This window comes from Mus musculus, chromosome 6, assembly GCF_000001635.26.
Source record: "Mus musculus strain C57BL/6J chromosome 6, GRCm38.p6 C57BL/6J".
Taxonomy (NCBI): Eukaryota; Metazoa; Chordata; class Mammalia; order Rodentia; family Muridae; genus Mus; species Mus musculus.
Window position 1 is genome coordinate 121,392,130 of NC_000072.6, and position 26,185 is coordinate 121,418,314.

Here is a 26,185-nt window from a genome sequence, read left to right on the forward strand (position 1 = left end):
GAGCCAGTGTGATATGGACACAGAACCCATGCCAGAGCCAGGTGTAGGAGGAGACAGAGCTTTTGTAGTATCAGTCCTGCAGCCAGAGCCACAGAGACAGGGGCCAGGAAAGGCCAACAGAGAACCGAATAGAGACAAAGAAGCAAAGAGGTGGTTGGAGAAGAGCGAGGAGAACAAGAGGAAAACAAGAGAAAAACAGACAAGAGAAGAAAGGAGTAGACTGAAGAGGACAGAGAGGAAGAGACAGGGGAGGAAAGTAGAGATGATGTTGGGCCAGGAAGACTCCATGTATTGGGTGAGGAACCTGATCATGCAGGAACAGAGAGAGTGAACACGTTGTACCCTCTTTCTGCAGAGCTGTGGACCCTTATAAGGACAAGGAAGAGTGTGTGGGCTCAACTGGGCCAATACTGACTAGAGGTCCTGGCTCATCCAAGGTCCAGGCTGGCCCTCAGCCATAATGGGCTGACATCTGGTGGCTTCCGAGGCCTGGCCCATTAGTCTGTCTTTCTCGTCCCTCCCTCTGCTGTGGGCTCCTGAACAGTCTCTTCCCTTTTTGTGTCTCTTCAGAAGCCTCTCTCCATCTTCCTCTGCCCCCAGAGTGCTGGGCCAGGTTTGTCTCCTACATAATGGAAGAGGTGGCTGGAAGTAGGGCTCTGTGGGGGAGACAGGGAAGGAGGTGGCAGCTGAGGGGATGGGATCTGCCCAGCCAAGCACAATGGCCTAGTTTCCAGTCCTCCACTCAGGTGACATGCAGCCTGCTAGCTCACCAGCTCACTGACTCAGGTGCTGTGACTCAGGACTCCAGTAATGAGCCGAGGGTCTAAACTGTCCTTGTTCAGAGGAAGCAGCTAGGTGAAACATGGCTCCCATCCCAAGACAGGGGTGGGAAGACTGCCATGGAGCCAGAATGCCTCTAATTCAGAATCTTCCAGCTGTTCTGAGAACCCTGAGTTGTGATGGAGAAGGTATTAGTTAAAATGCAGCTCTCTGGACCTTGTCCAGATCCAGTGAGTTAGAACATACGGAGGCTGGCCTGGGAATCTGCATTCTTTATCAGCTCTATGAGTGATGCTTAAAATGGGGGAAGCCAGGGGCTGAGCCAAAGCAAAGAGTAGGAGGAAGCTCAGCCCATTGGGAGCTTTTGAAATGTGAGTCTAGCCACAACCAAGCCCCAGGGACCAGCCTTGCAAGGGAAGGTGATTTCATCCCCCCAAGGATATCAGGATAACTCTGTGTGGGGGCAGTAAGGGGCAAAGGGCTAGGATTACATATAGATGCAGCATCACCCACCCTCAACTTGCCTCCCTGTGATATCCCTTGAGACATCAGTGGTTTTTTTTTTTTATGTGTATGAGTATTTTGTTTGCATGTACATATGTGCAACATATTTATGCAATTCCATAAGAGGCCAGAAGAGGGCATCAGATTGCCCTGGAGCTGGAGTTACAAGCAGTTATGAGCTGACATGGGGGTGCTGGGAACTGAACCCAGGTCCTCTACAAGAGCAGCAAGTGCTCTTAACTACAGCATCAGTGTTTGATAATAGAAATCCTAACATTTTCTGGCTGCAAAGTCCCAGTGGGAAGGGAAAAGAATGGACTGAGCCACAGGAAAGCCCTCGATCTGCCACAATGGCAAGTCACTTCTCACATGGTTATGAGTCAGTCACATTGAACTCGTAGGACCTGCCCCACCTTCATCTCAGCTCTGGTATTCCCTGAGAAGGACCCAGAAGCAGGGTGAGCTCACAGCCCACCGTGAGAGCACAGTATGATACCACCTAAAGTACCACAGATGCTCCCAACTGCGGCAGACAAGGACATGCCACTCTGGCTGACATGGAATTCATCTCCCTGGGATGAGCCATTCTGCCTGCAATTCAGGGAGTCATCTTATGCTTTCCTGGTGGGGTCCGTGTCCTCCTGGGAAAGCTGTCTGGGAGACCGACTGTGCTTTCTCCCAGCAGTCTGCTCCCGGAGACACTCATCATCAGAACTGTCACCCATGACCCTAACAGCATGGGTCCCTTCAGTATGGATTTGGCTGGCATCGCCTAATCTTTTACTTTCCTCATTTTCCTTCTCCATATTTCTATTTTGCATTGTCTACCAGTGCTTAAAAATCCCCCTTCCCATCTTTCTCTGTCCCCTGGAATCGCTAGAGGAAACAGACTGTTGATCAGTTTGCCAAGTCCTATTGCTGCTGGGACCCAGGGCAGGTCACCTTCTATCCCTAGTGTCTTGAGTCTTCTTGGCTCTTTCCATCTCCTAATTTTACACAATGCACCTCTTAGGCCACCTAGAGGCTTGCTTTCCTGTGGTTCTGGGCGGTTCCCTCCTGCACATGGGGCGGTTCCATTCGTGTGCATATGGGGCATCAGCTGGGAGGCTCCCTCTGGAGTCTTGCTTATTGAAGGTTATTTTAGGGCTTGTTATGTGTTGAGTATGAGCCGTTTCCCACAATCCCATGTGCTTGAGTGCCTGGGTCCCACCTGGTGGCCCTGTTTTGGAGGTTATGGAACTTTTGAGGCTTGGGACCTAGCTGGCAGAAAGAAGCCCCTGTCAAACGGCTTCTGGTCACATCTCCATTTTCTGATCCCCAAGACGTTAGGAGTTGTTGTCTTACACGTGTGCTACTGTGGATGGGCCTGCTCCAGCCATTGTGGCTTCCCAGCTTTGATGAACTAAAGTAAATGTCTCCCTGAAGTAACTTCTGTCAAATATTTTATTAAGTGATAAGAAAAGTGACTAATGTCTCCAAAAGAACACAACAAAATCCTCTGGATTTTAGGAGATGTAAACTATTAGCCGCAAGTTTTGTAACACTTTTGTAGAAGAGACTGACTCTGTAGGGGAACTGCACAGACTCTGGGCACACCTCCTGGACAAGCCTGGCCACCTTTCCCATCTTCCTAGTGTTCCCTGCTTTTTAGTGATTGGTGCTAATTGATTCTACCCAAAGGATTCTATCTCCCACAGATCTACAATGGAGGCCTGGGAGGTGCCCCGGAGGACATCTGGACACATTCATACAGACAGTAAGCACGGATATTCGAGGAGACTCTTCATTGTCAGAAGTTGTCAGGGAGGTTGCACCTTCCACCTCAAAGCCCACCTACCACATATCCCATAAGAGGATTCTTATTTCCCCCTTTCTAGGACTTCCCAGTGCTCTGGGCATGGCTGGCTGGTTGTCTTGCTTTCAACACATGCACTAAATGGCACCTAAGTACAAGGCAAGGCCAAGGACCTTCTGAGAATGGCTAACAATACAAAAAGCCTCTGTTCTGAGGTGAGGCTCTAGGTAGTTTTATGTCAACTTGACATGAGCTAGAGTCATTTGGAAGGAGGGAACCTCAATTGAGGAAATTCTCCCACCAGGTTAGCCCGTGGGCAAGTCTGTAATGCAGTTTCTTGATTGATGATTGATGTGGGAAGTCCCAGCTCACGGTGGGCAGTGCCAGCCCTGGACTGGTAGACTTGGGTGCTATAAGAAAGCAGGCTGAATACCTAAAAGCTCTAGAACAAAAGGAAGCAAATTCACCCAAGAGGAGTAGACCACAGGAAGTAATCAAACTCAGGGCTGAAATCAACCAAGTGGAAACAAAAAGAACTATACAAAGAATCAACCGAACCAGGAGCTGGTTCTTTGAGAAAATCAACAAGATAGATAAACCCTTAGCCAGACTAACTAGAGGGCACAGAGACAGTATCATGATTAACAAAATCAGAAATGAAAAGGGAGACATAAAAACAGATTCTAAGGAAATCCAAAACATCATCAGACCCTACTACAAAAGACTATACTCATCAAAACTGGAAAACCTGAATGAAATAGACAATTCTCTAGACAGATACCAGGTACCAAAGTTAAACCAGGACCAGATTAATGATCTAAACAGCCCCAATATGCCCTAAAGAAATAGAAGCAGTCATTAATAGTCTCCCAACCAAAAAAAAAGCCCAGGACCAGATGGGTTTAGTGCAAAGACCTTCAAAGAAGACCTAATTCCAATTCTCCTCAAACTATTCCACAAAATAGGAACAGAAGGTACTCTACCCAATTCGTTCTATGAAGCCACAATTACTCTGATACCTAAACCACACAAAGACCCAACAAAGAAAGAGAACTTCAGACCAATTTCCCTTATGAATATCGATGCAAAAATACTCAATAAAATTCTCAAAAACTGAATCCAAGAACACATTAAAATGATCATCAATCATGATCAAGTAGGCTTCATCCCAAGGATGCAGGGATGGTTTAATATACAGAAACCCATCAATCTAATCCATTATATAAACAAACTCAAAGACAAAACCCACATGATCATCTCATTAGATGCTGAGAAAGCATTTGACAAATCCAACACCCATTCATGATAAAAGTCTTGGAAAGATCAGGAATTCAAGGCCCATACCTGAACATAATAAAAGCAATATACAGCAAACCAGTAGCCAACCTCAAACTAAATGGAGAGAAACTTGAATTAATCCCACTAAAATCAGGGACTAGACAAGGCTGCCCACTTTCTCCCTACCTATTCAATATAGTACTTGAAGTCCTAGCCAGAGCAATTAGACAACAAAAGGAGATCAAAGGGCTACAAATTGAAAAGGAAGAAGTCAAAATATCACTATTTGCAGATGATATGATAGTATATATAAGTGACCCCAAAATTCCACCAGAGAACTCCTAAACTTGATAAACGACTTCAGTGAAGTAATTGGATAAAAAAATCAACTCAAACAAATCAGTCACCTTTGTCTACACAAAGGATAAATAGACTGAGAAAGAAATTAGGGAAACAACACCCTTCACAACAGTCACAAATAATATAAAATACCTTGATGTGACTCTATCTAAACAAGTGAAAGATCTGTATGATAAGAACTTCAAGTCTCTGAAGAAAGAAATTGAAGATCTCAGAAGATGGAAAGATCTCCCATGCTCATGGATTGGCAGCATTAATATAGTAAAAATGGCTATATTGCCAAAAGCAATCTACAGATTCAATGCAATCCCCATCAAAATTCCAACTCAATTCTTCATAGAGTTAGAAAGTGCAATTTGCAAATTCATCTGGAATAACAAAAAACCTAGGACAGCAAAAACTATTCTCAACAATAAAAGAACCTCTGGTGGAATCACCACCTCTGACCTCAAGCTGTACTACAGAGCAATTGTGATAAAAACTGCATGGTACTGGTACAGCGACAGACAGGTAGATCAATGGAATATAATTGAAGACCCAGAAATGAACCCACATACCTACGATCACTTGATCTTTGATTAAGGAGCTAAAACCATCCAGTGGAAAAAAGACAGCATTTTCAATAAATGGTGCTGGTTCAACTGGTGGTTATCATGTAGAAGAATGCAAATTGATCCATTCTTATCTCCTTGTACAAAGCTCAAGTCTAAGTGGATCAAGGAACTCCACATAAAACCAGAGACACTGAAACTTATAGAGGAGAAAGTGGGGAAGAGCCTCAAAGATATGGGCATAGGGGGAAAATTCCTGAACAGAACAGCTGTAAGATCAAGAATCGACAAATGGACCCTCATAAAATTGCAAAGCTTCTGTAAGGCAAAGGACACTGTCAATAAGACCACCAACAGATTTGGAAAATATCTTTACCAATCCTAAATTCGATAGGGGACTAACATTCAAGATATATAAAGAACTCACGAAGTTGGACTCCAGAAAATCAAATAACCCTATTAAAAATGGGGTACAGAGCTAAACAAAGAATTCCCAACTGAGGAATACTAAATGGTTGAGAAGCACCTGAAAAAAATGTTCAATATCCTTAATTATCAGGTAAATGCAAATCAAAACAACCCTGAGATTCTGCCTCACACCAGTCAGAATGCCTAAGATCAACAATTCAGGTGACAGCAGATGCTGGCGAGGATGTGGAGAAAGAGGAACACTCCTCCATTGCTGGTGGAATTGCAAGCTGGTACAACCACTCTGGAAATTGGTTTGTCAGTTCCTCAGAAAATTGGCCACAGTACTACTGGAAGATCCAGCAGTATCACTCCTGGGCATATACCCAGAAGATGTTCCAATTTGTAATAAGGACACGTGCTCCACTATGTTCATAGCAGCCTTATTTATAATAGTCAGAAGCTGGAAAGAACCCAAATGTCCCTCAACAGAGGAATAGATACAGAAAATGTGGTACATTTACACAATGGAGTACTACTCAGCTATTAAAAACAATGAATTTATGAAATTCTTAGGCAAATGGATGGATCTGGAGGATATCATCCTGAGTGAGGTAACCCAATTACAAAACAATACACATGATATGCACTCACTGATAAGAGGATATTAACCCAGAAACTTAGAATACCCAAGATACAATTTACAAAACACATAAAACTCAAGAAGAAGTAAGACCAAAATGTGGATACTTCCATCCCTCTTAGAAGGGGGAACAAAATACTCATGGAAGATGTTACAAAGTTCAGAGCTGAGACTGAAGGAAGGACCACCCAGAGACTGCCCCACCTGGGGATCCATCCCCCAAACAACCACCAAACTGAGACACTATTGCAGATGCCAACAAGTTTTTGCTGACAGGACCCTGATATAGCTGTCTCCTGTGCCTGGCAAATACAGAAGTGGATGCTCACAGTCATCTATTGGATAGAACACAGGGTCCCCAATGAAGGAGCTAGAGAAAGTACCCAAGGAGCTGAAGGGGTCTGCAGCCCTATAGGAGGAACAACAATGTGAACTAACCAGTACCCCCCACCCCCCAGAGCTGTGTCTCTAGTTGAATATGTAGCAGAGGATGGCCTAGTTGGTCATCATTGAGAGGAGAGGCCCTTGGTCTTGTGAAGGTTCTATGCCCCAGTATAGGGGAATGCCAGGGCCAGGAAGCAGGAGTGGGTGGGTTGGAGAGCAGGGAGAGAGGGGAGGGAATAGGGGATTTTTGGAAAGAAAACAATGAAAGGGGATAGCATTTGAAATGCAAATGAAGAAAATTTTTAATAAAAAAAAAAAAGAAAGAAAGCAGGCTGAGTAAGCCATGTGGAGCAAGCCAGTAAGCAGCACTCCTCCATGGCCTTCACATCACCTCCTGTCTCCAGGCTCCTGCCTTGTTTGAGTTCCTGCCCTGACTTTTCACAGTGATGGACTGTAAATCAGAACTGTAAGCCAAAATGAACCTTTTCCTCCACAATTTTTTTTTTTCTTTTTGAGTATGGTGTTTATCACAGCAATAGAAACCCTGACAATGACAGGGAGCTATGCTTTAAAAACTGGGTCAAGACTATTTCTTTGTAGCTAAGTGTGGTGGCGAGCACCTGTAACCTCAGGACGTGGGAGGCTGGGTAGGAGGATCACATGATCAAGGGTAGCTTGGGCTCTCCCCTCAGTCCTCTACAATTCTCCATACCCATTACAGGCTCTAGGTAGAGAAAGGACAAGTCCCACACAAAGACAAAGAAGACATAGCTTATATGGCTTTGGCCACAGAGAGCTCTTAGGGGACATGCAATTTCAGTTGTGATGAAAGATGAGTTGTGTTGTTGAGGTGAGGGAGGCTGGCTGAGGAGGCTGAGGAGGCTGAGGAGGTCGAGGAGGCTGACAAATACACCAAAGTTGTGGTAGATAAGAATTCCAAGCATCTAGAAAAGCTTGGCGGGGCGGGGGGGACAGGACCTGGAGGACATAGGGACTTGGGGTGAACAGGATATTCACCTGCTAATTATGAGGATTCTAGAATGTATCCTGAGCACTGCAAGATTTCATGAAGATTTCCTGGTTGCTGGGGATAGGAGCAGGGAGAAATAAGAGGGAGGGGGCAGTGAGCAAGATGGGGGCCTGGAACAAGAGAGGCCAGGGAGCCCAGTCAAGATGCAACTTCCGGGGTCCCAACTGGAAGTTCTAGGGCTGAGTCTAGGATGAAGCTGAGGGTGGTGGTGGTGAATGCAGGGTCTGAGATTCTGTCCAGAGGAATCTGGGACTGAAGGATGGAGGGGTATAGGAGCTATGCATAGGAGAGGCATAGGAGCTATGCATAGGAGGGGTATAGGAGCTATGCATAGGAGGGCCATAGGAGCTATGCATAGGAGGGGCATAGGAGCTATGCATAGGAGGGGTATAGGAGCTATGCATAGGAGGGGCATAGGAGCTATGCATAGGAGGGGTATAGGAGCTATATATAGGAGGGGCATAGGAGCTATGCATAGGAGGGGTATAGGAGCTATGCATAGGAGGGGCATAGGAGCTATGCATAGGAGGGGTATAGAATGAGCCCCATAACTCAGCAGCAGTATTTAAGGTGAGCAGGAGGCTGGACTGAGGCTTTAGCTTGGGAGCCTAAGCTAAAGAGGTGTTGAGTTGGGTTTCTCTTTTACTAATTCCTTCCTTCTCCCCTCTCTCTCCTTTCTTTTTTCTTTCTTTTCTCTTTTCTTTCTTTCTTTTTTTCTGAAACCAGGAGTAGAGCCACAGCCTTATACACAACTCTACCACTGAGCTACACCACAGCCCTGCAAACCCTTATGAAGACCCACTGTGTGTCTCTTTTAGTGTACAGATGAAAACCTGTGTTGATAGCTTCCTGTTACCCAGTCTCTTCCTCTGTTTTTGTTTAGAGCCAAACTTCAAGAAGTCATGCATGTTCACGCTGTCCTGTGTCCTGGCTTCTTTTCCCATTCCAGTCCAGTGCATGTTCTCATCAGTCTGTTTCATGTCAAGGCCACCACTGGTCACCCTGACACCAAGTTCAGTGGACTCTGTTTGTCATGCCCTCATGTCATAACCTCTTTCTGGGGTGACTCTTTTCTCTTTCTAGGTACTCATCTCTATCTGACCTCTGGCTTAGAGGTGGCCTCCAGGCCTTTCCCCGTCTTAAAAATCCTTCTCTAGGAGACCTTGCTGATCTCAGCGGCTCCTTCTGTTTCCTGTAGCTCCAAGTTCATTAGGTTGTCTCTTATACCAAGTCTCCTTATTGCTGGGACTCCATTGAGTTTACAAGAGTCAACGACAGTGCTACTAAGCCGGGGGCAACTGCATCAATAATGTCGCCTCTGCATCCCAGCGGAGCATCAGTGGTAACCCCTTTTTTTCCTGGTTGAGTCATCTGAGGTCTGAATGTCCTCACTGGGTGACAATCATGAGAATGTAGGATGTCCCTATTTCTCTTGAATAGACAACAGGCTGTGCATACTTTGTTATACCAGGTATTTGACAGTTTGACTTGCTTAAACAAATATTTGGCAATGTCAAGTTCGATCAGTTCTGCAGATGAGATGTCCCGAGCTGTAACATACCCTGCCATTTTAAAATGAAATGATGTGCATGTATCAGGAAATATCTGCACCAAGGTAACAAGTCCAAGGACAGGCACAGTTAGTTCTAGGCAAAGATGAGCGCCCTGAATTCTCACGCACTTGGGTGGCTACTCAATGTGACACAGTTCTCTGCTTTCCTCCCACACCTGCCACAGGCTCTGAGATCTACTCCCTTCCCTCCTGCTGCAGCCAGAACTATGGCTAGTGACTTAGCCCGTCCTTACTCCCTGTCTTCAGGCCATCCTTGAGAACCATCCTTCTAGGACACTTGCCTGGTCTTCAGTGGCTCCCCTGTTTGCTTTCCTTCAGAACCTTCCACATTCCTTGTATGATGTCCCCAGCGGAGCAGGCTCTTAGCATCCTGCTCCTCCTGCCCCTTCCTCCTGACTCCTTCTTGCAGTCTTGCCTTCATGCTGTCTGACTCCAACCTTGAAGGTCTGTGGTCTCCATAGCTTCCATCGTTTTCCGGACTTGTCTTCAGTCTACTTTAAAACTTCCTCGCGTGGTTAGAACATGTTGTTTCTCAGCTCTGCTTCTCTAGAGTATACATGAAGCCATAACCTTTGTAAGATGATTAGATGAGTGAGTAAAAAACCAGTTGGAAGAAGCAGGCTCAGGTGCTGTTGAAGGTAAGCTGGAGAAGAAGCTCAACAACCCTTGAAAACTTCACCCAGGGACCTGGAATCTCTTAGTATTCTCTGTCAAGATGATCTGGAATTGACCCCAGACCTCTGCCAGGGATATGTCCCGGAGGATTGCTGATGCTGGGCAGTGATGAAGCCACGTGGGTCACATGCACTTCTTGCCTCCTCCAGCTGCAGAAGCGATTGAATGTGTGATGAGAACTGGAGTGTGTGGGTATCACTGATCGGACCGCTTTGGGGAAGAGTCTGGACTTGCTCAAGAGGGTTGTGGATGGATCAGCCAGTGAATCAGGTTGGGGGTGGGGATAGAGGGTTTGCTTGGGCTTCCTTCATGCCTATATGTTTTTTTGGGGGGGGGGAGTGGGGGCTGCAGAAAACAGCTCAGGAGGACTTGGAGGCAGAGAGCCAGCTGCTCCTGCATCTGTATGAACAGTACACTCTTGCATCAAATTGCTTGTTAACACTGATCCGTTCACGCAATCAATTCGTGTTGCGGGGAAATGAAGCATCCTACACAACTGTGATCAAAATGAATTGCGTCATCTCAGGATCTTTTTTTTTTTTTTTTTTTTCTTTTTTAAAGGAAAGCAAGACAGTGTCTGGCAGACAAAGGAACTGGTTGGGAGCTGAAAATAGGTAATAGCAACAGCAGGGATTTTTTAATTGGCCAGAAGAGATGGTAAAGATATTGTCAGTGAGGCCCTGCTGAGGCCTGGGAAGCGGCAAGTATCTGTGCTTCAGGGGAAAGGCCATGAGACGCGCAGACCCTGCTTTTATTCTGCGGTGCTTGCTTACACAATTTAATTAAAAATACCCTCATCCGCTGGAGGGTGATTTTCTTTTCTGGTCAGAACTCATAACATGCTCTGTGAAGGCCTTTTAGAAAAGTGAATGGTGCCAAGAAAACAGAAGGAGAGGGTGCTGACTCAGGGACCCAGCAGTGTTCCCATGATGGCGCTGCGGCACAAAGACCCTCCAAAGGATGGCTGCCAGGTACTGACCCAGAAATCAAGAGCACTCTGCTCTAACTACCCAGACACATCGGCAGTCACTGTGGATGCCAGAACAGATTTTTCTCATGCTGAACTTGGCAGCATCCTAGTGGGCAGGGGTCATGAGTCCCAAACATGTCTCAGAATCCCCTGGTGCTCCTGCCAAGCCTAGATTTCTCATTCACAGGGCCTGGAGCAGAGACAGAGTTTGCATCACCATCAGGCTTCCAGGTGGTGCTGATGGTGCCAGCCGGGGCGACACATTTTGAGAAGTAAGTCTGTGTACTGTAACAACGTGGGACACAGGAAGAGGTCAGGCCTTTGGGTTTGAGTCTTGTTTCTGCTGTGCAGAAGTCCGGCTCAAGCCACTGAGTTTCAGTGTACCTCACTTCCCTCACTTACAGAATGGACACAATCCATGTCCTGTCCTCTGGGCAGAGCTGGCATGGGTTTTAAGAAGTCAATGTGTACAAAGGTCCTGGTATAGTGGGACTTAGTAAGTAAGGGCTTTCGTTGTGTTTCTTCGGATCAAGCCTGCGTTGACATGTTGATAAGTGAGCGGTTTGAAGCTCCTTTTAGCTGAGGTGCTGCTGATAATAGCAGCTAACTGTCTGAAACAGTGCCGCTAGCCAGGTATCAGCGGACATTTTAAAATGCACACCAAGCAGGGGAAACTGGATCTAGTGCAGGCCCCGTGAGACTTGGGAATCACACTCTCTGCTCTTTCTCAGATGAGAGGATCGGAGCACAGCCAAATAAAATGGGGAGGAGGGATGGAGTTGTGCCTGATTCTGCTCAATTTCCACTGGCCTGTGGACAGGTCAGTTCTTCTCCCTGGGTCTGTTCTTCCCAGGCAAGATGAGAGGCCTAAGCTACAGCTGAGCCCCCACTGGGCTTTCCAGTGCTATGATTCAGAAGCAGAGAATCATGAGAACCATGAGCGCTGTAGATCTTGCTTCTTGTGGAGTGGGGCACAGACATTGGGGTGTTGTGGGATTATGGGCTCATTCTGCCTGGCTGCAGGTCTCAGCCATCTATAAGCTGTGTGGCAGAAGGGAAGATCCCTAACCTCTCTGTTCCTTGGTTCCTGCATTCTTAGAAATGGGCGCTCCCACAGTGTGATCCTTATTGTGCTTCACGGATATTCCTGTAGAAATCATCAGGACAGGCTGAACCCCTGGAAGTCCCTCCGAGAAGTCTCATGGTAGAGTGGCTGGTAAGAGCCTCCAATAGAAAGTTACCCAGAGGGTGGGAATGGCCTCTCCTGAGCTAGCTTATGAGAGACTGGGCTGGAGATATCTCTTTGTATAAAATCCCAATTCATATGCCTTAAGTCTGGATTTGTTTACCCTATCTTTGGGGACCACAAAGTCTCCATTTCAGGGAGTATTTACTGTTCAAGAGAGTTTTTAATCTATTCATGTCAGGGATAGAGAAGGGTGTCCAGAGAGGTGGGAGGTCAAAGATTTAAATCCAGAAAGACACCACTGGTTTCTCCTCTCCTCTCCTCTCCTCTCCTCTCCTCTCCTCTCCTCTCCTCTCCTCTCCTCTCCTCTCCTCTCCTCTCCTCTCCTCTCCTCTCCTCTCCTCTCCTCTCCTCTCCTCTCCTCTCCTCCCCTCCCCTCCCCTCCCCTCCCCTCCCCTCCCCTCCCCTCCCCTCCCCGCCCCGCCCCTCCCCCGCCCCTCCTCCCCTCCTCTTTCTTTCTTTCTTTCTTTCTTTCTTTCTTTCTTTCTTTCTTTCTTTCTTTCTTTCTTTCTTTCTTTCACAGTCAAAGGACCTGAACCTGGGGCTTTATACATGCTAAGTTAAATGCCTTTCCATTATGGATATGTATATATATTCCTAACACAGCACTTTTAAAAGACACTCCTCTTGCCCCTCTGGGTGATAGAAGAGAACTTTTCAAACCTGTAGAAATAGCTCTAAGATCTTTGCCTACATGGTTGTTTCCCTCCCCTCCTCTAGACCCTGGAAGGGTCTTCCTGAGCCACAGCCTAACCATCCTCTCCACAAGGGAATTCCTCAAGCAAAGAAAGGGTCTACTCTGGAACTACAGCAATGAGTGGGCAAGATGTTCTCAAAGAATTCCTTGCTAGCCATAAAGGCCACAGCCTTCCAGTCTGTTGGATATTGACAGACAATCTGTCTTCATCTAAAAATGTCCCGAGAAGAACAAGTCTGTTACATTCTGGCCAACAGATGAATGCTGGTGGAAATGAAGTCATGAAAATCTGACTCCAACATCAAATGTTAATTAGTATGTACCAGAACTTCACACAGGACCCAAGACTAGTGGAAAGAAGAACCATGCCAGAAACTTCCTGCTGGCGGCGTTATCCTAAAGCTGCCCTTAGAGCATTCTTGCTGAAATGACAGGCATGGGTGCCCTCCTCACACATGCGATTCACATCGGAAAGAATCATCCACGCTAGAAGAGAGACTGCTCACAGCTGGCCCAGAACATTCTCCCATCCGCTGGCCTTCAAGCCCGCTGAAGCGGACACTTCAGGAAGGAAATAGAGCAGAGCTAAATTCCCAGCCACATGAAAACTGTGGGTGGGCAGAGCAGTGGGCACAGCTAGCCCTAAAAGATCCTGCTTGGCTCCCATATATATATGCCTGAACTTGCAAGGTGTCTCTTTTGTACATCCAGAAGGGATGTCTTCAGGATACAGGGTGGTCCCCGGAACAAGCTAGTCCCATCCTGTTCTTTCCCATGTCTCCATGGCAAATTCTAGCAAGTTCTCATCTGATGGGTGGATCCGACATCAAGCCAGAATTGGCGCACTCAAGCTCTTCTGCTCTGAGAAAGCAGAGGGAATGTTCTAATGTGTCTCAGTTTTAGGTAGGAAAATAAAAATGGAAACAGCTAACATTTATAGAAATCTTCCTGAGTCCCAGGCAGTTCAACACATCACCTGCGCTTAAAAGGACATAATCCAGCAGATCACTATGACTTTAATGTAACAAACATGGATGCAAAAACAAATAGCTAATACCTTAGAGTGGGCATGGCCCTTTGATAGCTTTAATCTTACTTGATGGTAAGCCTACTAGAATTCACTCTATATTGGTCATTTTTCTTGCACTGTGACCAAATACCTGACAAGAAGCAACTTAGGAGGGGGAGGGCTTATTTTGGCTTGCAGTTTGTGGGAAACACAGTCCACCACAATAGGGAATGGTAGCGGGCAGCCTGGTGATCTTGGGAGCTTCAGACATCTTATTCACATCTTAGAGGATTAGGAAGCAGAGAGCTTAGATTGGGACAGGACCTATAACCAACTAGTTCTGCCCTTAGAGCCCTTTGTCTTCCAGTTATGCCCCAAGTCCAAGAGGTTCTGCAATCTTCCAAAAGGGCACCGTGAGCTGGGAACCGAGTGTTCAAACATATGAGCCTGGGGGAGACATTTCACACTCAGACCACCATATCCTACCTCTAGCCCCCAGTAAACGCCTTTTCAAAATGCCAAATGCATTCAGTATAACCAACCACAAAAGTCACTAAAGGCTTATGGTTCCAACAGTGCTCAAAATTCCAAATTCCAAAATCCCTTCTGAGTCTCTTAATTGTGAACCTCTGTGAAATCCAAAGACAAGTCACGGATTTCTGGCAAGGAAGGATGGGAACAACACAACACTGAGGCTTAGCTCGGCAAATGCCAATCCTTGCACCTTCACATCTAGCATCTGGGGTTCACAGTGGCCTCAGGACGGCATCTGTTATATTTGCAGTGAGTCACAACTATGCCATACTGCTCTAATGCTATGCTGCCTCGAAACCAGGGTCTACTACTTCTAAATCTAGTCTCACTGAAAGCTCAGAGTCTGGGTAGGACCCAGCCAGATGCTTTGACAGATGTAGCATCTGGTTCTAGTCCAGGTTCTGGTAGAGTTTTGATCACTTCTGCAGCCTCAGGAGCTGGACTTTTCGTTGTTTGTGTTTCAATCAGCATCTTGCTCTTCTAATCAGTAACTGTGATAGCTCTACCCACAGTCTTCTAAGACTTCTTGAGCCTAAAGCTCCAAACTCTTCCATGTTCTCTTCTTGTCACCAGGTCTTAAGGCCCAATAGGCACATAGTCAGCCTTATTAGTGTCATGGCCCCACTGCTCAGAACCAATTTTCTGGATTAGCTATTTTTCTCATCACTGTGATCAAACACCCAACAGGAAATAACCTAAGTGAGAATGGATTTTTTTCTGGCTCATGGTTTGAGAGGATACAGTTCAGCGTGGTTGGGAAAGCTTGGTTAGTAAGCTTAAAGACAGGAAGAGTATTAGTCAGAAGGCAGAGAGATAGGATCAGAACCAGGGACAGGTTTTATAAGCTTCTACCCTCCACACCCTGTATCTGCAAACCAGGCAGATATTAAAAGATTTTACAACCCTCTACGACAACAGTGCCAGCTTGGGATCAGATACATGAACTTGTGACACTTCCCATTCAAATGAAATGTGTCTTCTGGGAAAATGAGCCCAGAGCCCAGAACCATCAGGCGCCAGGAACTCACTCTGGGATCAGGGCCCATGGGGGTATGCTCAGCTTGGGCAAGCATCTGAGGCAGCTCCTGCTCTGTTTTCCCAGCCTTTTCTTTTCCCAGCCTCACAGGTCTGAATGCTGCCTCTGAAATAAGAATTTCCCCTCAGAGAGTCATTCTAACTCCATCTTCCCTCCCACTGCCGCTTGCTGGGGAACTCTGTGGCTTGGCATGCCTCAGTCTCAGACAGGGGCGATTTATGTCCTTTTGTTTGGCAAACAGCTGTGTACAGAATAGAGGTGACTTGCTGAATGCCTTCATGCAGGGGCAGGGGAGGCCAGGGCTGTAGAATATCCCAGCGAAGCTTTTGCAGCCTGGGCAAAGCCACACCAGACAGCTGTTACTTCCTGTGCTGCAGCCCATGGGAGTGCGGAGGGAAGAGTTGATTATTTAATGTTTCCACGGCGCAGACTGGAGTGGTGGGGAGACACCAATGCTTCCAGTGTCCCGGCTCTTGAGGCTGACACCTGACTCTCTTTGTTTCTCCATGTCCTGCTGGCTTTTTGTAGGAAGATGCTGCCATATCTCAGGCACAAACTAGGGAGTTATGAACTTGGGGTACAGGGCTCTTTTTCTGTGGGGTTGAGTCAGTCCAGGGGCTGAGTGTGTCAGAAGTTCAGATTCTGGGGCAGGATTTGTACCTGCTGAATAAAGCATGGGACGTAAGGTATTTGTGGCATAGTACCTCTCCTCTGTACTTCACCCTTCGCCCCACACCCAGGATGCCAGTAGAAAAACCCTTGTCTTCTTATTGGCTTAAAAAATATATTCTCTCATCATCCATGTTTAGGTGTGTTCGTTTCCTGAGACCATGAGCCATGCCTGTTCACACATACAGAATGCCCCAGTCCAGGTCTATTCTTAGTATAGAACAGGCACTCAATGTTTGTTAAATGAATAATGAATGGTCATCTCACTCTTCCCTGAAGCCCCAGCATTGCCCTCAAGCCTGAGGACATCTCTGAGACTCTGACAGGATGACAAAGCATGGTCTCCACATTTAGGGCAGAGACTCATCTGCCCTAATGAATCAGCAAATGCTCTAAGGAACAGGAAAGATGACAGATTTCACAGAACTCAAGGGGACGTCTGAGATCACACAGCCCAACTTTCTCATCTTACAGATAAGACAACAGGACCTAAGCGAGCACCTTCCCCAAGCTACCTAGCACCCAGAATCAGAGACAGCTCTTTCTTAAAATCTACCCACCAGCCCCTTCTCAACAGACATACTAGCCGATATGGGTCTGGCTCAAGCCTGGGTGCCAAGGTTGCCAGCTTACTCCCTAGCCTGGTTTCTAGCACAGGCCACAGCAGCAGGCCCAGGTCTGAAGCTCTTATTCCCCCACCGACTCACCCATTGTCTGCCATGCCCTGTCTCTGGGGAAGGGTGGTAATTAGCTTTCACTGCATGGTTCAACACAAAACCTGTGCCCCACATGTTCCGGATCAAATGTGGGCTTGGCACTGGAATACAGGTCAAGTGGCATGGTGATGGGGCATGGCAAAAAAAGACAAACAAACCAACAAATTAACAAATAAACCAGAGGAAGCCATGAGGGGAGCAGGGTCACTCATGTCTCCCTGAGGAGAAAGACAATCGAAGTTCCCTGGGAGCGTGGGTCAGTTGGACAGAAGAAAGTTAGTGGAAAGGGACAGAAGGCCAATGATGGAACGGGGAGGAGGGGATCCGGATGGGTGGAGGAGAGGATGGAAGTGTGGTCTTTCTCCTCTTGAATTGTTCTGGGTCCCTGTGTCAGTTCCTGGGCATCCTTTTGGGACACACCACCTGACAGAGTTGGCCAGACAGAGAAAGTGGGGCTGTAAGGAAAGAGAGCAAATGGGAACTGCTAGAGTTTATCAGTTCTCACTACTCTTCCAGTGAGAGACCGCAGGCTCAGGCCCCAGTTCCCAGAGGGGCAGGGGCAAAGCATTGGTTCTACCTACCGACACCATCAAGGGAGGGCGAGATCCTTCAGACAGGGCTCAGCCCTTGCTGTCCTACCTGCATTGAGATGGCACTCCCCCGTCACCATCACTGACTCCAGAGCATGTAAGGAGCTGCCATCTGGGCCTTTAAGGTTCTTCATACCATGAGGTGTGCCAGGATACCAAACCTCATTCTCAAACAATAAACGGTCCATCCTGGAAGGGCCAAATCCTCCCACCCTCACAGGCAGGTGGGACACAGAGGACCCGTGCCATGTCTACTTTGCAAGAGTGCTGTGACTGCTCTATAAGAGAAGCCATTTCCTTGATCACCCACTCCCCACTGGCCAGAAACACTCACAGTGACCCACCTAGCTCCCAGTCCCATGTCCCTCTCGCAAGAACAGGAAGGATACGCTTACCCAGGGACCCAGAGCAGAACCTATGAGCCCTCCTCGCCTTTCTCAGGGGACAGGCAGCTCCAAGATTCTATTCTCCAGTCTGAGAAGTGCCACCCTGCCCTCTGGAGATGAAGCTGCTGAGCAGCTCTGAGACCACATAGCTGAGGCAGTCCCATAGCCCGCAACCCAGGCACTTCCTGAAGTTTGAGACATAGGCTTTTTTTGGGGCTGATTTTGTCAGTTGATTCATCTTTATGGAATCTTAGTATTTCCCTCTTTTAATAACCCCCAGCTTAGCCCCCTTTGTCCATGCTTTGCTTCTACCAATTTGAAAGTGAGCCTTGGCGAGGGTGTCCAGCAGCTGCTGGGGCAGCTGCAGAGAGAAGGTAGGCTAGGAGCCATCTCCACGCAGAAATGGGCCTGAGCTGCACAGTTCATTAACTGTTTTTATGCCCCCTTCCCACTCCTGTTTCTCACACCCTAGGGTATCCCTGGAGCTCCCAAAGGCTCCAGGCTCAACCTACCATCAAATGAATGACTGCACCCATTGTTATTCAGGAAGCCAGAGGAAGGATTCCCAACTCCAAAGAAACAGTGAGAATTATTGGGTCCAGGGCATGAATGAGAGAAGGGAGGGCAGGGGCCCCATCATGGGCACTCACTCCAGCACGTCCCGGTTGAACTGCTTCTTGCTGTTGCCCAGGAACTCTCCTATCATCTGGCGGCTGAGGCCTTTACGCTGGAGGAGGAAGTGGGCCACACCGATGGGGGTGTCAGGGATGAAGCCACGTGAGATCAGGAACTGGATGCCCTTGTCCGGATTTCTGCAGAAGGGTTGGGGTTGGGAGGAGAGAGGAAGTCAAGGCTGCTTGGGGCTGCTTGTTGTCTTGTTTCCCATAAACCTGTGAGATCTACTTCCCAGGCCCACCCCAGGTCTCCCCATGGGAGTAATTGTCACCAGAACATCACAGAAGTATGGGGTGGGGATGCTGGGGAGGTCTGGGGAGTGGGGTTGAGGTTGAGGGGGGGGGGCTGCGGACAGGTATGTGGTTTGAATTGAGAAGAGGAGGTCTGACTCAACAAGAACCCAGAACAAGTAGAGAAGCTTCCTTCTCTGCCCCTGTCTTGCTCTGGATAGGCCCTCTAGTCCCCAGGTGGCTGGGGAGGCTCCGCCTCCAGCCTGTACCTCAGAGGCTCCTGGAGCTGCCATTCACTGAGTCGGAGGAGATAAGTGATCATGAGAAACCTTTCTTCAAATGTTTGACGTTTTCAGGACACCCAAGCCTGTGACTTCTCTCCTAGCAATTAATTTGTATTGTGTTTTGCCAAGGCACCATTTCCCCATCTGTAGGGGGAGGGGATACAGCTGGTTCTTTACCAGGGATAGATTGGGAATCATAGTCTTGAAGGATAATGGTATCTGATTTCACATGCACTCAGAATTGATTGGGGGTGGGGGGGAGTCGGGGTCACAGTGGAGTGCTAGGGTGGAGCTGTGCTCAGCAGGGGGCAGCCTAAGCTACAAAAGGATGGATGGCTCTGGCCTCACCTAGGTTTACCTCTTGCTAACAGTTGAAGAGTGAGCAACCTTCCACCCTCCTGTGAGCCTGTTTGCTCTTCCATGAACTAGGAGGATGTCCCCTAACTCCAGATACTGCTGGGAGGACCACAGGTGTGCTATCATGAGGCCAGGAGCTGTGTCTCACTCATCTGTGTTGTAAGGGCTTGACAGTAATAGTTATATGAATGAATGAACACAGGAAAGGGTTCCTGCTCTGTGGCGGTAGCTACAAGGGGGGAAGGGCTAATGAGTATCAATGAGTATCTCACAGGGATGGAAGTGTCTATTTCCTCAGTGTGGCCCTGCCTGCGTTCTTGCTGTTACAGTCTTATTTGAGTCTCTGAGTTACAGCCCACATTAAGTTCTCTCCTGTTTCCTAATCCCTTTCCTATCCATTTGGTTCTCTCTATGGTCCCTTTCTTTCTCTCCTCTTACTTATCCAGCTACTTAAAAAAATAATTTTCAATATATTGTTATTGTGGGGAGAAGGAATGGCCTTCACAGGAGGTCAGATGACAACTCTGTGTGGTCGCTCATCTTTCTCCTTCCACATTTATGTCTTTTCCTGGGACAGAACTCAGGCTTGCTGACTGAGCGCTTTCCACCAGGACTCTATCTTATTTTTATACCACTGTCTCTTCTGACTCTGCCATTTCCTCATTTTGTGATCCCAGTGAAATAACACCGTTTCACTAACATCATTTTCGTCCTCAGTGATTCCTGGTCAGTCTTCATATTGCCTGTGCTCAGCTCTGTATTTTCCCACTTTCCAAACCACCATTTCACCTTGGAAAGCAATACTTGTAAAAAAAAAAAACCAACAACAACCCATGTTTAATGTGTTGGTCATCAGGAAAAAATAGAGTGTGCATTTCTTAAACACTGGCTCTTCCATGAACTGGCTAGGGGCTCAGGAGAGGGTATTAAGCTAGGCAAGTCGTGGGGACGAATCGAATCGTCCCTCCCGTCGTTCCCTGGGCTCCAAGCTCACTCACATGTTGAAGAGGTTGAGGCCGATGCGGTACAGCCGCTTGCGCAGGGTGTCTGTGGAGAGCGTGGGGGACCTGCAGCTGGCTGGGTTCTCGCAGTGATAGCGGGGCAAGCTCAGGATCACAGCCTGCAGGGCCTCCTTGGAGGCAGCGGCAGAAGCCTCTGAGCTGGATTTGGCAGACTTGGTGGAAGCGCTGCTGCTGCTCAGCTGCTCAGAGTTGTCGCCTCCCTCGGCCTCTGCCCCCTTCCCTGCCTGTTTGGCCCCCTCCTCTTCCTCCTCTGCCTCTGTAGCCACCGCCTCCTCCACCACGGCCTGTGCCACCGCGGGTTCCTGTGCGCTCTGGGCGCGGCTCTCCGCTGCCTCTGAGTCCTCACTGGGTGGGTCCATCTGTTCCGAGGCTGGGACTTCCGAGACCTCCTGATCCGCGGTGTCCTCTTGTTCGGCTTGGGCGGCAGCAGGCTCGGCTGTGGCCTGGGCGGTCTGTGCACCCAGACAGTTGGCCACAGACAGGGCGGTGGAGGAGGAAACAGAGATGTTCTGGTTAGCGATCTGCACCGTAACGTCCCGGAAAGCCATCATGAGGGTACCGCTGTGACCCTGAGGCAGACCACCGGCCTCATCTCCAGACCCGGGGCCGCTCTCTGGCTCCCGCGCCGCCGCCTCGGTCTCCAGGCCTGGCTGTCCCGCACTCGGGTGCAGCGCCTGGTGGAGCTGGTACGCGCCACTCTCTTGCAGCGAGCACATGGTCTTGAGGCTCCAGGTGCTGAGGGCGTCGTCGATGGACTTGGCCAGGGACTGCACCTGCTCGGTAAAGGAGTCCTCCAGCTCGGTGAGCGAGCCAGCGAAGGTGGGCGGCAGCGAGGGCGAGCGCCCCAGCGGGAGCCCAAGGAGCCCACAGCCCTCCAGGAGCGCCTTCTCTGCCACCAGACTCTCCGCTGTGGGCGCCCTCACCTTGCGCAGTGAGATCCGCCGAGGCAGGCGGCTCTCCAGGAGCGAGTTACGGATCTTCTCAAAGTTCTTGCTGAGCTGGTACTGGCGAAAAGCGGTTTGAATGGTGCACGCGGCGCGTCGGGATACCAGGTGGCCCCCGTATTTGTGTTCTAGCATTTCAATCTGCAGCAGGGACAGAGAGAAGGGCTCAGTTAGGGGAATGGTGGAGGTAGCGCTGATTAGACCAGTACAGCCCACCGTAAGATCCAGGTTCTGACTCCTCAGTGCATAAGTGCACAGCTTTATTGGGAGCCTACATCAAAAGACCCCAAGCCTGACATGCCTGAGATGCCAAGTCTTTGGAAAGACTCCTAGGGGCGAGATGGAAGATTCCACGCAGGATTTGTGATGTCCCCTGTGGCGGTAGACAGAGGCGTTAGGATGGAAGTCCCATTTAGACAGTGTCCTGATTATTGAAGAACGCTTACATCAGAGACACATGCAGCATTTATTAGTAAAATACTTATCTTGAATTTGTAGTAAAATGTACCAGCTAGCATGATATTAATATTAATAAAACATTAATAAAGATGGTTGAAGCTTGGTGATGGCTATATGGGAGTTTATTACAGTATTGTTTCTGCCTTAATGCACACTTAAAAATAATTAAAAATGAAAAATTAAACAGTGGTGTCAAGATCAGCTAATCAAGCAAACAAAACCCCTACTGTGAGGGCACCCTCAGCATCCCTTGGCATCTGGGTTTGTGTGTCTTTGCATCACCAACCCCCAGTCCAGATTCGCGCACATGGGAAGTGCTCAGTAAACGTGAACACAAGAGATGGACCACGGTCCAAGAGTAGGATCCCCTCCAGGGCAGCCTGATTCACATCACCTTTGTGTATATCAACAGGAGCTGTGCAGCCAGGACCAGGCTTGGTTAGAGCATCTAACCTGAGCAGAACACACATGGCATCCGTGTGTTCAGGGTTCTGCCTCATTTCCTTCGGCTCTGCTCTCTATCTCTGAATTTCTGTTTCTCTATGTGCTGTGTTCTTGCTTTCTCTACTTTATCAAAATTCAAGAATGGACTAGGGATGTCACCTGTAAGAGAGCCAATCCCTGACACTTATTGGTGATACTCTGCTATGCTTGCAGACAGGAGCCTAGCACAGCTGTCTCCTGAGAGGCTTCACCCAGCAGCAGATATAGAGGCGGGAATGCAGAGACTCACAGTCAAACATCAGGCAGAGCTTGGGTAGCCTTGTGGAAGAGCAGGGGTTGGGGTGGGGGTGAGGGAGTGGGGGGGGGCAGGTTAGAATTGAATGAACTGGAGGGGTCAAGGACAACACAAGAAGGCTTACAGAGTCAAATAACCTGGGCCCGTGGGGTCTCACAGAGACTGAATCACCAAATGAAAAACCTGCAGGAGTGGACCTAGGTCTCCTTACACATTTGTAGCAGATGTATAGCTTGGTCTTCCTGTGGGTCCCCTAACAATTGGAGCAGAGGCTGTCTCTCTGACTCTGTTGTCTGCATTGGGTCCTGTTCCCCTAACTGGACTGCCTGGCCGGCTTCAGGGGGAGAGGATGTGCCCTCTCTGAGGAGCAGGGAAAGGAGATGTTGAGGGGAGGGGTTTATAAGGATGAGAATGGGAGGAGAGGAGGGGCAGGAGGGTGCAACTGGGATGTAAAGTGAATAAATATATTTCTAAAAGATTTGGGAGACATTCCCCCCTACACCACATCCCCAGAAGTAACTGACCATTTAACTATGCCCCTTGGAGGGCTTTGCATTTAAATAAAAGATCAGGCTAAATCTAAGAAAATAGGCTTAATTAGTATTCCTCAGTATGTCTCTTGAATGCGTTGTGAGGGAGAAGGCAAACCTGGACTCTGAAATCACGCTTCGCTCAACCTTGCCCCCATGCCCTTCTGTAACTGAAGGTCTGGCTGAGGGTCACTATAGCACTGCTGTTCCAACATTCTCCAGGAGTCAGGATGGGGAGGGGCACAGGTAGATTTGCTACCCACGGAGCAGATGGAAAGGCAAGCCCATCCCTCGATATGGCATTCTCACCTGCTTCCTGATCTACTCAACCCACTAAAGGCTGTGTCTGGGATGACTGGTACAAAGCTCTAAGCTTCTCAAGGAATCACTACAGTGTGTTGCAGGGGAGTCTTTAAGGTGATATTAAAAGCATACCAGGATGGGTTTGGAGACACAGCTTAGTGACAGAGGTTTTGCCTAACACATGTAAGGCCACAGGTATCATTCCCAACACTGCTTTAAAAATAATCATACTAAGTATGCCATCTATCAAATTACTAAACACTTAGCAGCTTAAAATAACACATATTTATTTTCTCAAGTTCTTTACATCAGTAGTCTGGCTAGAGTTCAACTGGGTTCTCCATGAAAAGCAATATCTTTGGAGGACTTTCCCACCTGAGTCAAGACTGCATCTCCATTCTAAGCCTCAATGGACATGTTACAGTTCATCACTGAGAACCAACAAAGCTATAATTTTTTTTCTCTCTAGAATAATGTCTGCAAGAGCAGGAACTGATGTCTTGAAGCAAAAAGCCAGGTTTCTTAGAGGTACACCAAGGGCTACATAGAGAAACCAAGTAGGCTACTCTCTAGCTGAGTGGTAGATAGAATTCCAAGATGGTCCCAATGAGTCTCACCCTGCTGTATTTATTCTATGTGATTCTCTCCCTTTGAATTTGAGCTGGCCTAATTAATGTGATGACATTATTCCTGTGAGTTTCCAGTATATTAGAAACATGTTTCTGATCAACTGACTTTCAGTTAACCAAAAAGAAAATTGTCCTGATGAGTCTGATGCAATTGGGCAAACCTTCTAAAACAAACAAACAAACAAACAAACAAACAAACAAACAAACAAAAACAAAACCTTAAGGTGGATGATTCCCTGAGTGTCTCAAACTACCATGTTGTGAAGAGTCAGATGAACAACACCCCCTTTTACCGACATTGTTTAATCCCTTCTTGAGGACCATTAGGAGTCACTCAAGGCTTGGATTCCACATCTCTTTTCCATTTTTAATTCCTGGAGAAACCAAGACTCAGGAGAAACTTGACAGGTGATGAGATTCCATAAGCAACTGAAAGAAGTTGTGGAAACCCATTACCTAACATAGTTCCGACAAGGCATAGAATCTATTTGTTTGGTATGGTATTGGTTAGGTGATATTGTTGTTGTTTTGATTTGTTTATTCAACTTGACACAGTTTAGGGTCATCTGGGAAGGGAAAACCTTAATTTAGAAGATGTCTTCTTCAGATTGGTCTGTAGGCAAGCCTTTGGGGTATGTTTTTGATTAAAGATTGATGGATTTGGGAGGACCTATCCCACTCTGATAGTGCTACTCCCCTGGGGAGATGGTCCCGAGTTTTGTAAGAAAGCAGTCTGAGCAAATTGTGACAAGGAAAGCCAGTGAGCAGCATTCTTCCATTGCCTCTGTTTCAGTTTCTGCCTCTAGGTTCCTGCTTTGAGTTCCTGCCTTGGCTTCTCTCAATGATGCACTGTGACTTCTAAGTCAAACAAATGCTTTCTTTCCCAACTTGCCTTTGGTCAAGATGCTTATTATAGCAATAAAAAGCAAACTAGGATAGTTATTATCACACTTAGAGGCAGAGGACTGGGCAAGGTGACCCTAAGAGGGTCCATCTTCAAGCTCAATGTCTATGCTGCTTGAAAAAGCCGAAGTTTAGATTCCTATCTCCGTCCTACCAACTCATTCTGACACTTTAATCCTCTTTGGTTCAAATATAAAGTGTCTCCTACTGGCCCATGTTAAAGTCAAGGTAAAATGTTAAGGCCTAGGTAACTGTTACCTGGCTAGCCTGCTATTATAAGGGGACTTTATCATATGCTTCTGATGTTTCTAGGAAACTTTTAATGCCAAGTTGATTAAATATTCTGTTATGTTCTGTGTTCTTAGAAACCAATCATGATAGAAGTCAGTAGAACTCCTTTGTATAGTAACCCACAATGAACTTGGACCTGAACCAACCATCCGGCAGCACTTCCTGCACCTGTGTATAGGCTTTAATGGTGTTGCCTTTATAAACTGCCCCTGGGATGGACCCCAGCATAGGAGATATAAGAATCTATTTAAAATAAGACTTCCATTTTGAATAAGGGTTGAGTCAAGTTTAAGTTCCCAAGAATTCCCTGGGAACTGATGTCCTACTTGGCAGAAAGAGACACGTACTTGGGCAACTGACACCCTAGTTGGCAAGTTAAGACATAACTGTTAGATAAGTCCCATCCCGGTAGGCAAGTTAAGACATGAATGTTAGACAAGGCAAGTCCTCTGCCACAGTTGAATACCCAACCAATGAGAGCAGGATAAGTGTGCAGCAAAGACGCGTTCCTAAGAAATTCCCTTCTCCCTAAACCCTGATTGGCAGAATAACTTGGTACAGATGTTTGTAGATGTCAGGCTTAAAAGGTCCTGTAGGATCTTAACTTGGGGTCATGGCTCAATTCAGGAATCTGGACCATGTCCCTGATTTGCCAGTCTTAGGGTGTGGTATTCAATAAACCACCCCTATTTGACTGAGATCAGTATCTGCATGGTTTGCCAGAGATTCCAAGACCTCAACACTGTACTTTGAATGCTTGCTCCCCAGTTTTTAGCACTGGTTTTGGGGAGAGTGTTGAGCCTTTTCAAGAGGTGAGGGTATATCTGGTGGAAATAGGTAAGAAAAGACAGGTTATAGCTAGCCCTTCCTATCAGTTTCTGTTTTCTGATGACACGAACAGCCCCTACTACTATGAGCTGAGATGCTGTGTTACACTTTCTCTGAAGTGGTAGACCAAACATCCTCAAACTGTGATCCAAAATAC

At 47.5% G+C, this 26,185-nt stretch overlaps 1 protein-coding gene across 7 annotated transcripts in view; it reads right to left on the reverse strand.

Moving 5' to 3' along the window:
• Positions 1-26,185, reverse strand: part of Iqsec3 (IQ motif and Sec7 domain 3) — a 100,812-nt gene that overhangs the window by 19,203 nt on the left and 55,424 nt on the right. For all 7 annotated transcript variants that reach the window (NR_110358.1, XM_006506111.4, XM_006506112.4 and 4 more), the window contains 2 exons: positions 20,379-21,487; positions 18,485-18,646 (listed from right to left, as the gene is read on the reverse strand). Coding sequence is in view for 6 of the 7 variants with exons in the window: in XM_006506111.4 (XP_006506174.1) it covers positions 18,485-18,646; positions 20,379-21,487 (1,271 nt within the window). In the remaining variant the exon portion in view is untranslated. The remainder of the gene's footprint in view (positions 1-18,484; positions 18,647-20,378; positions 21,488-26,185) is intronic.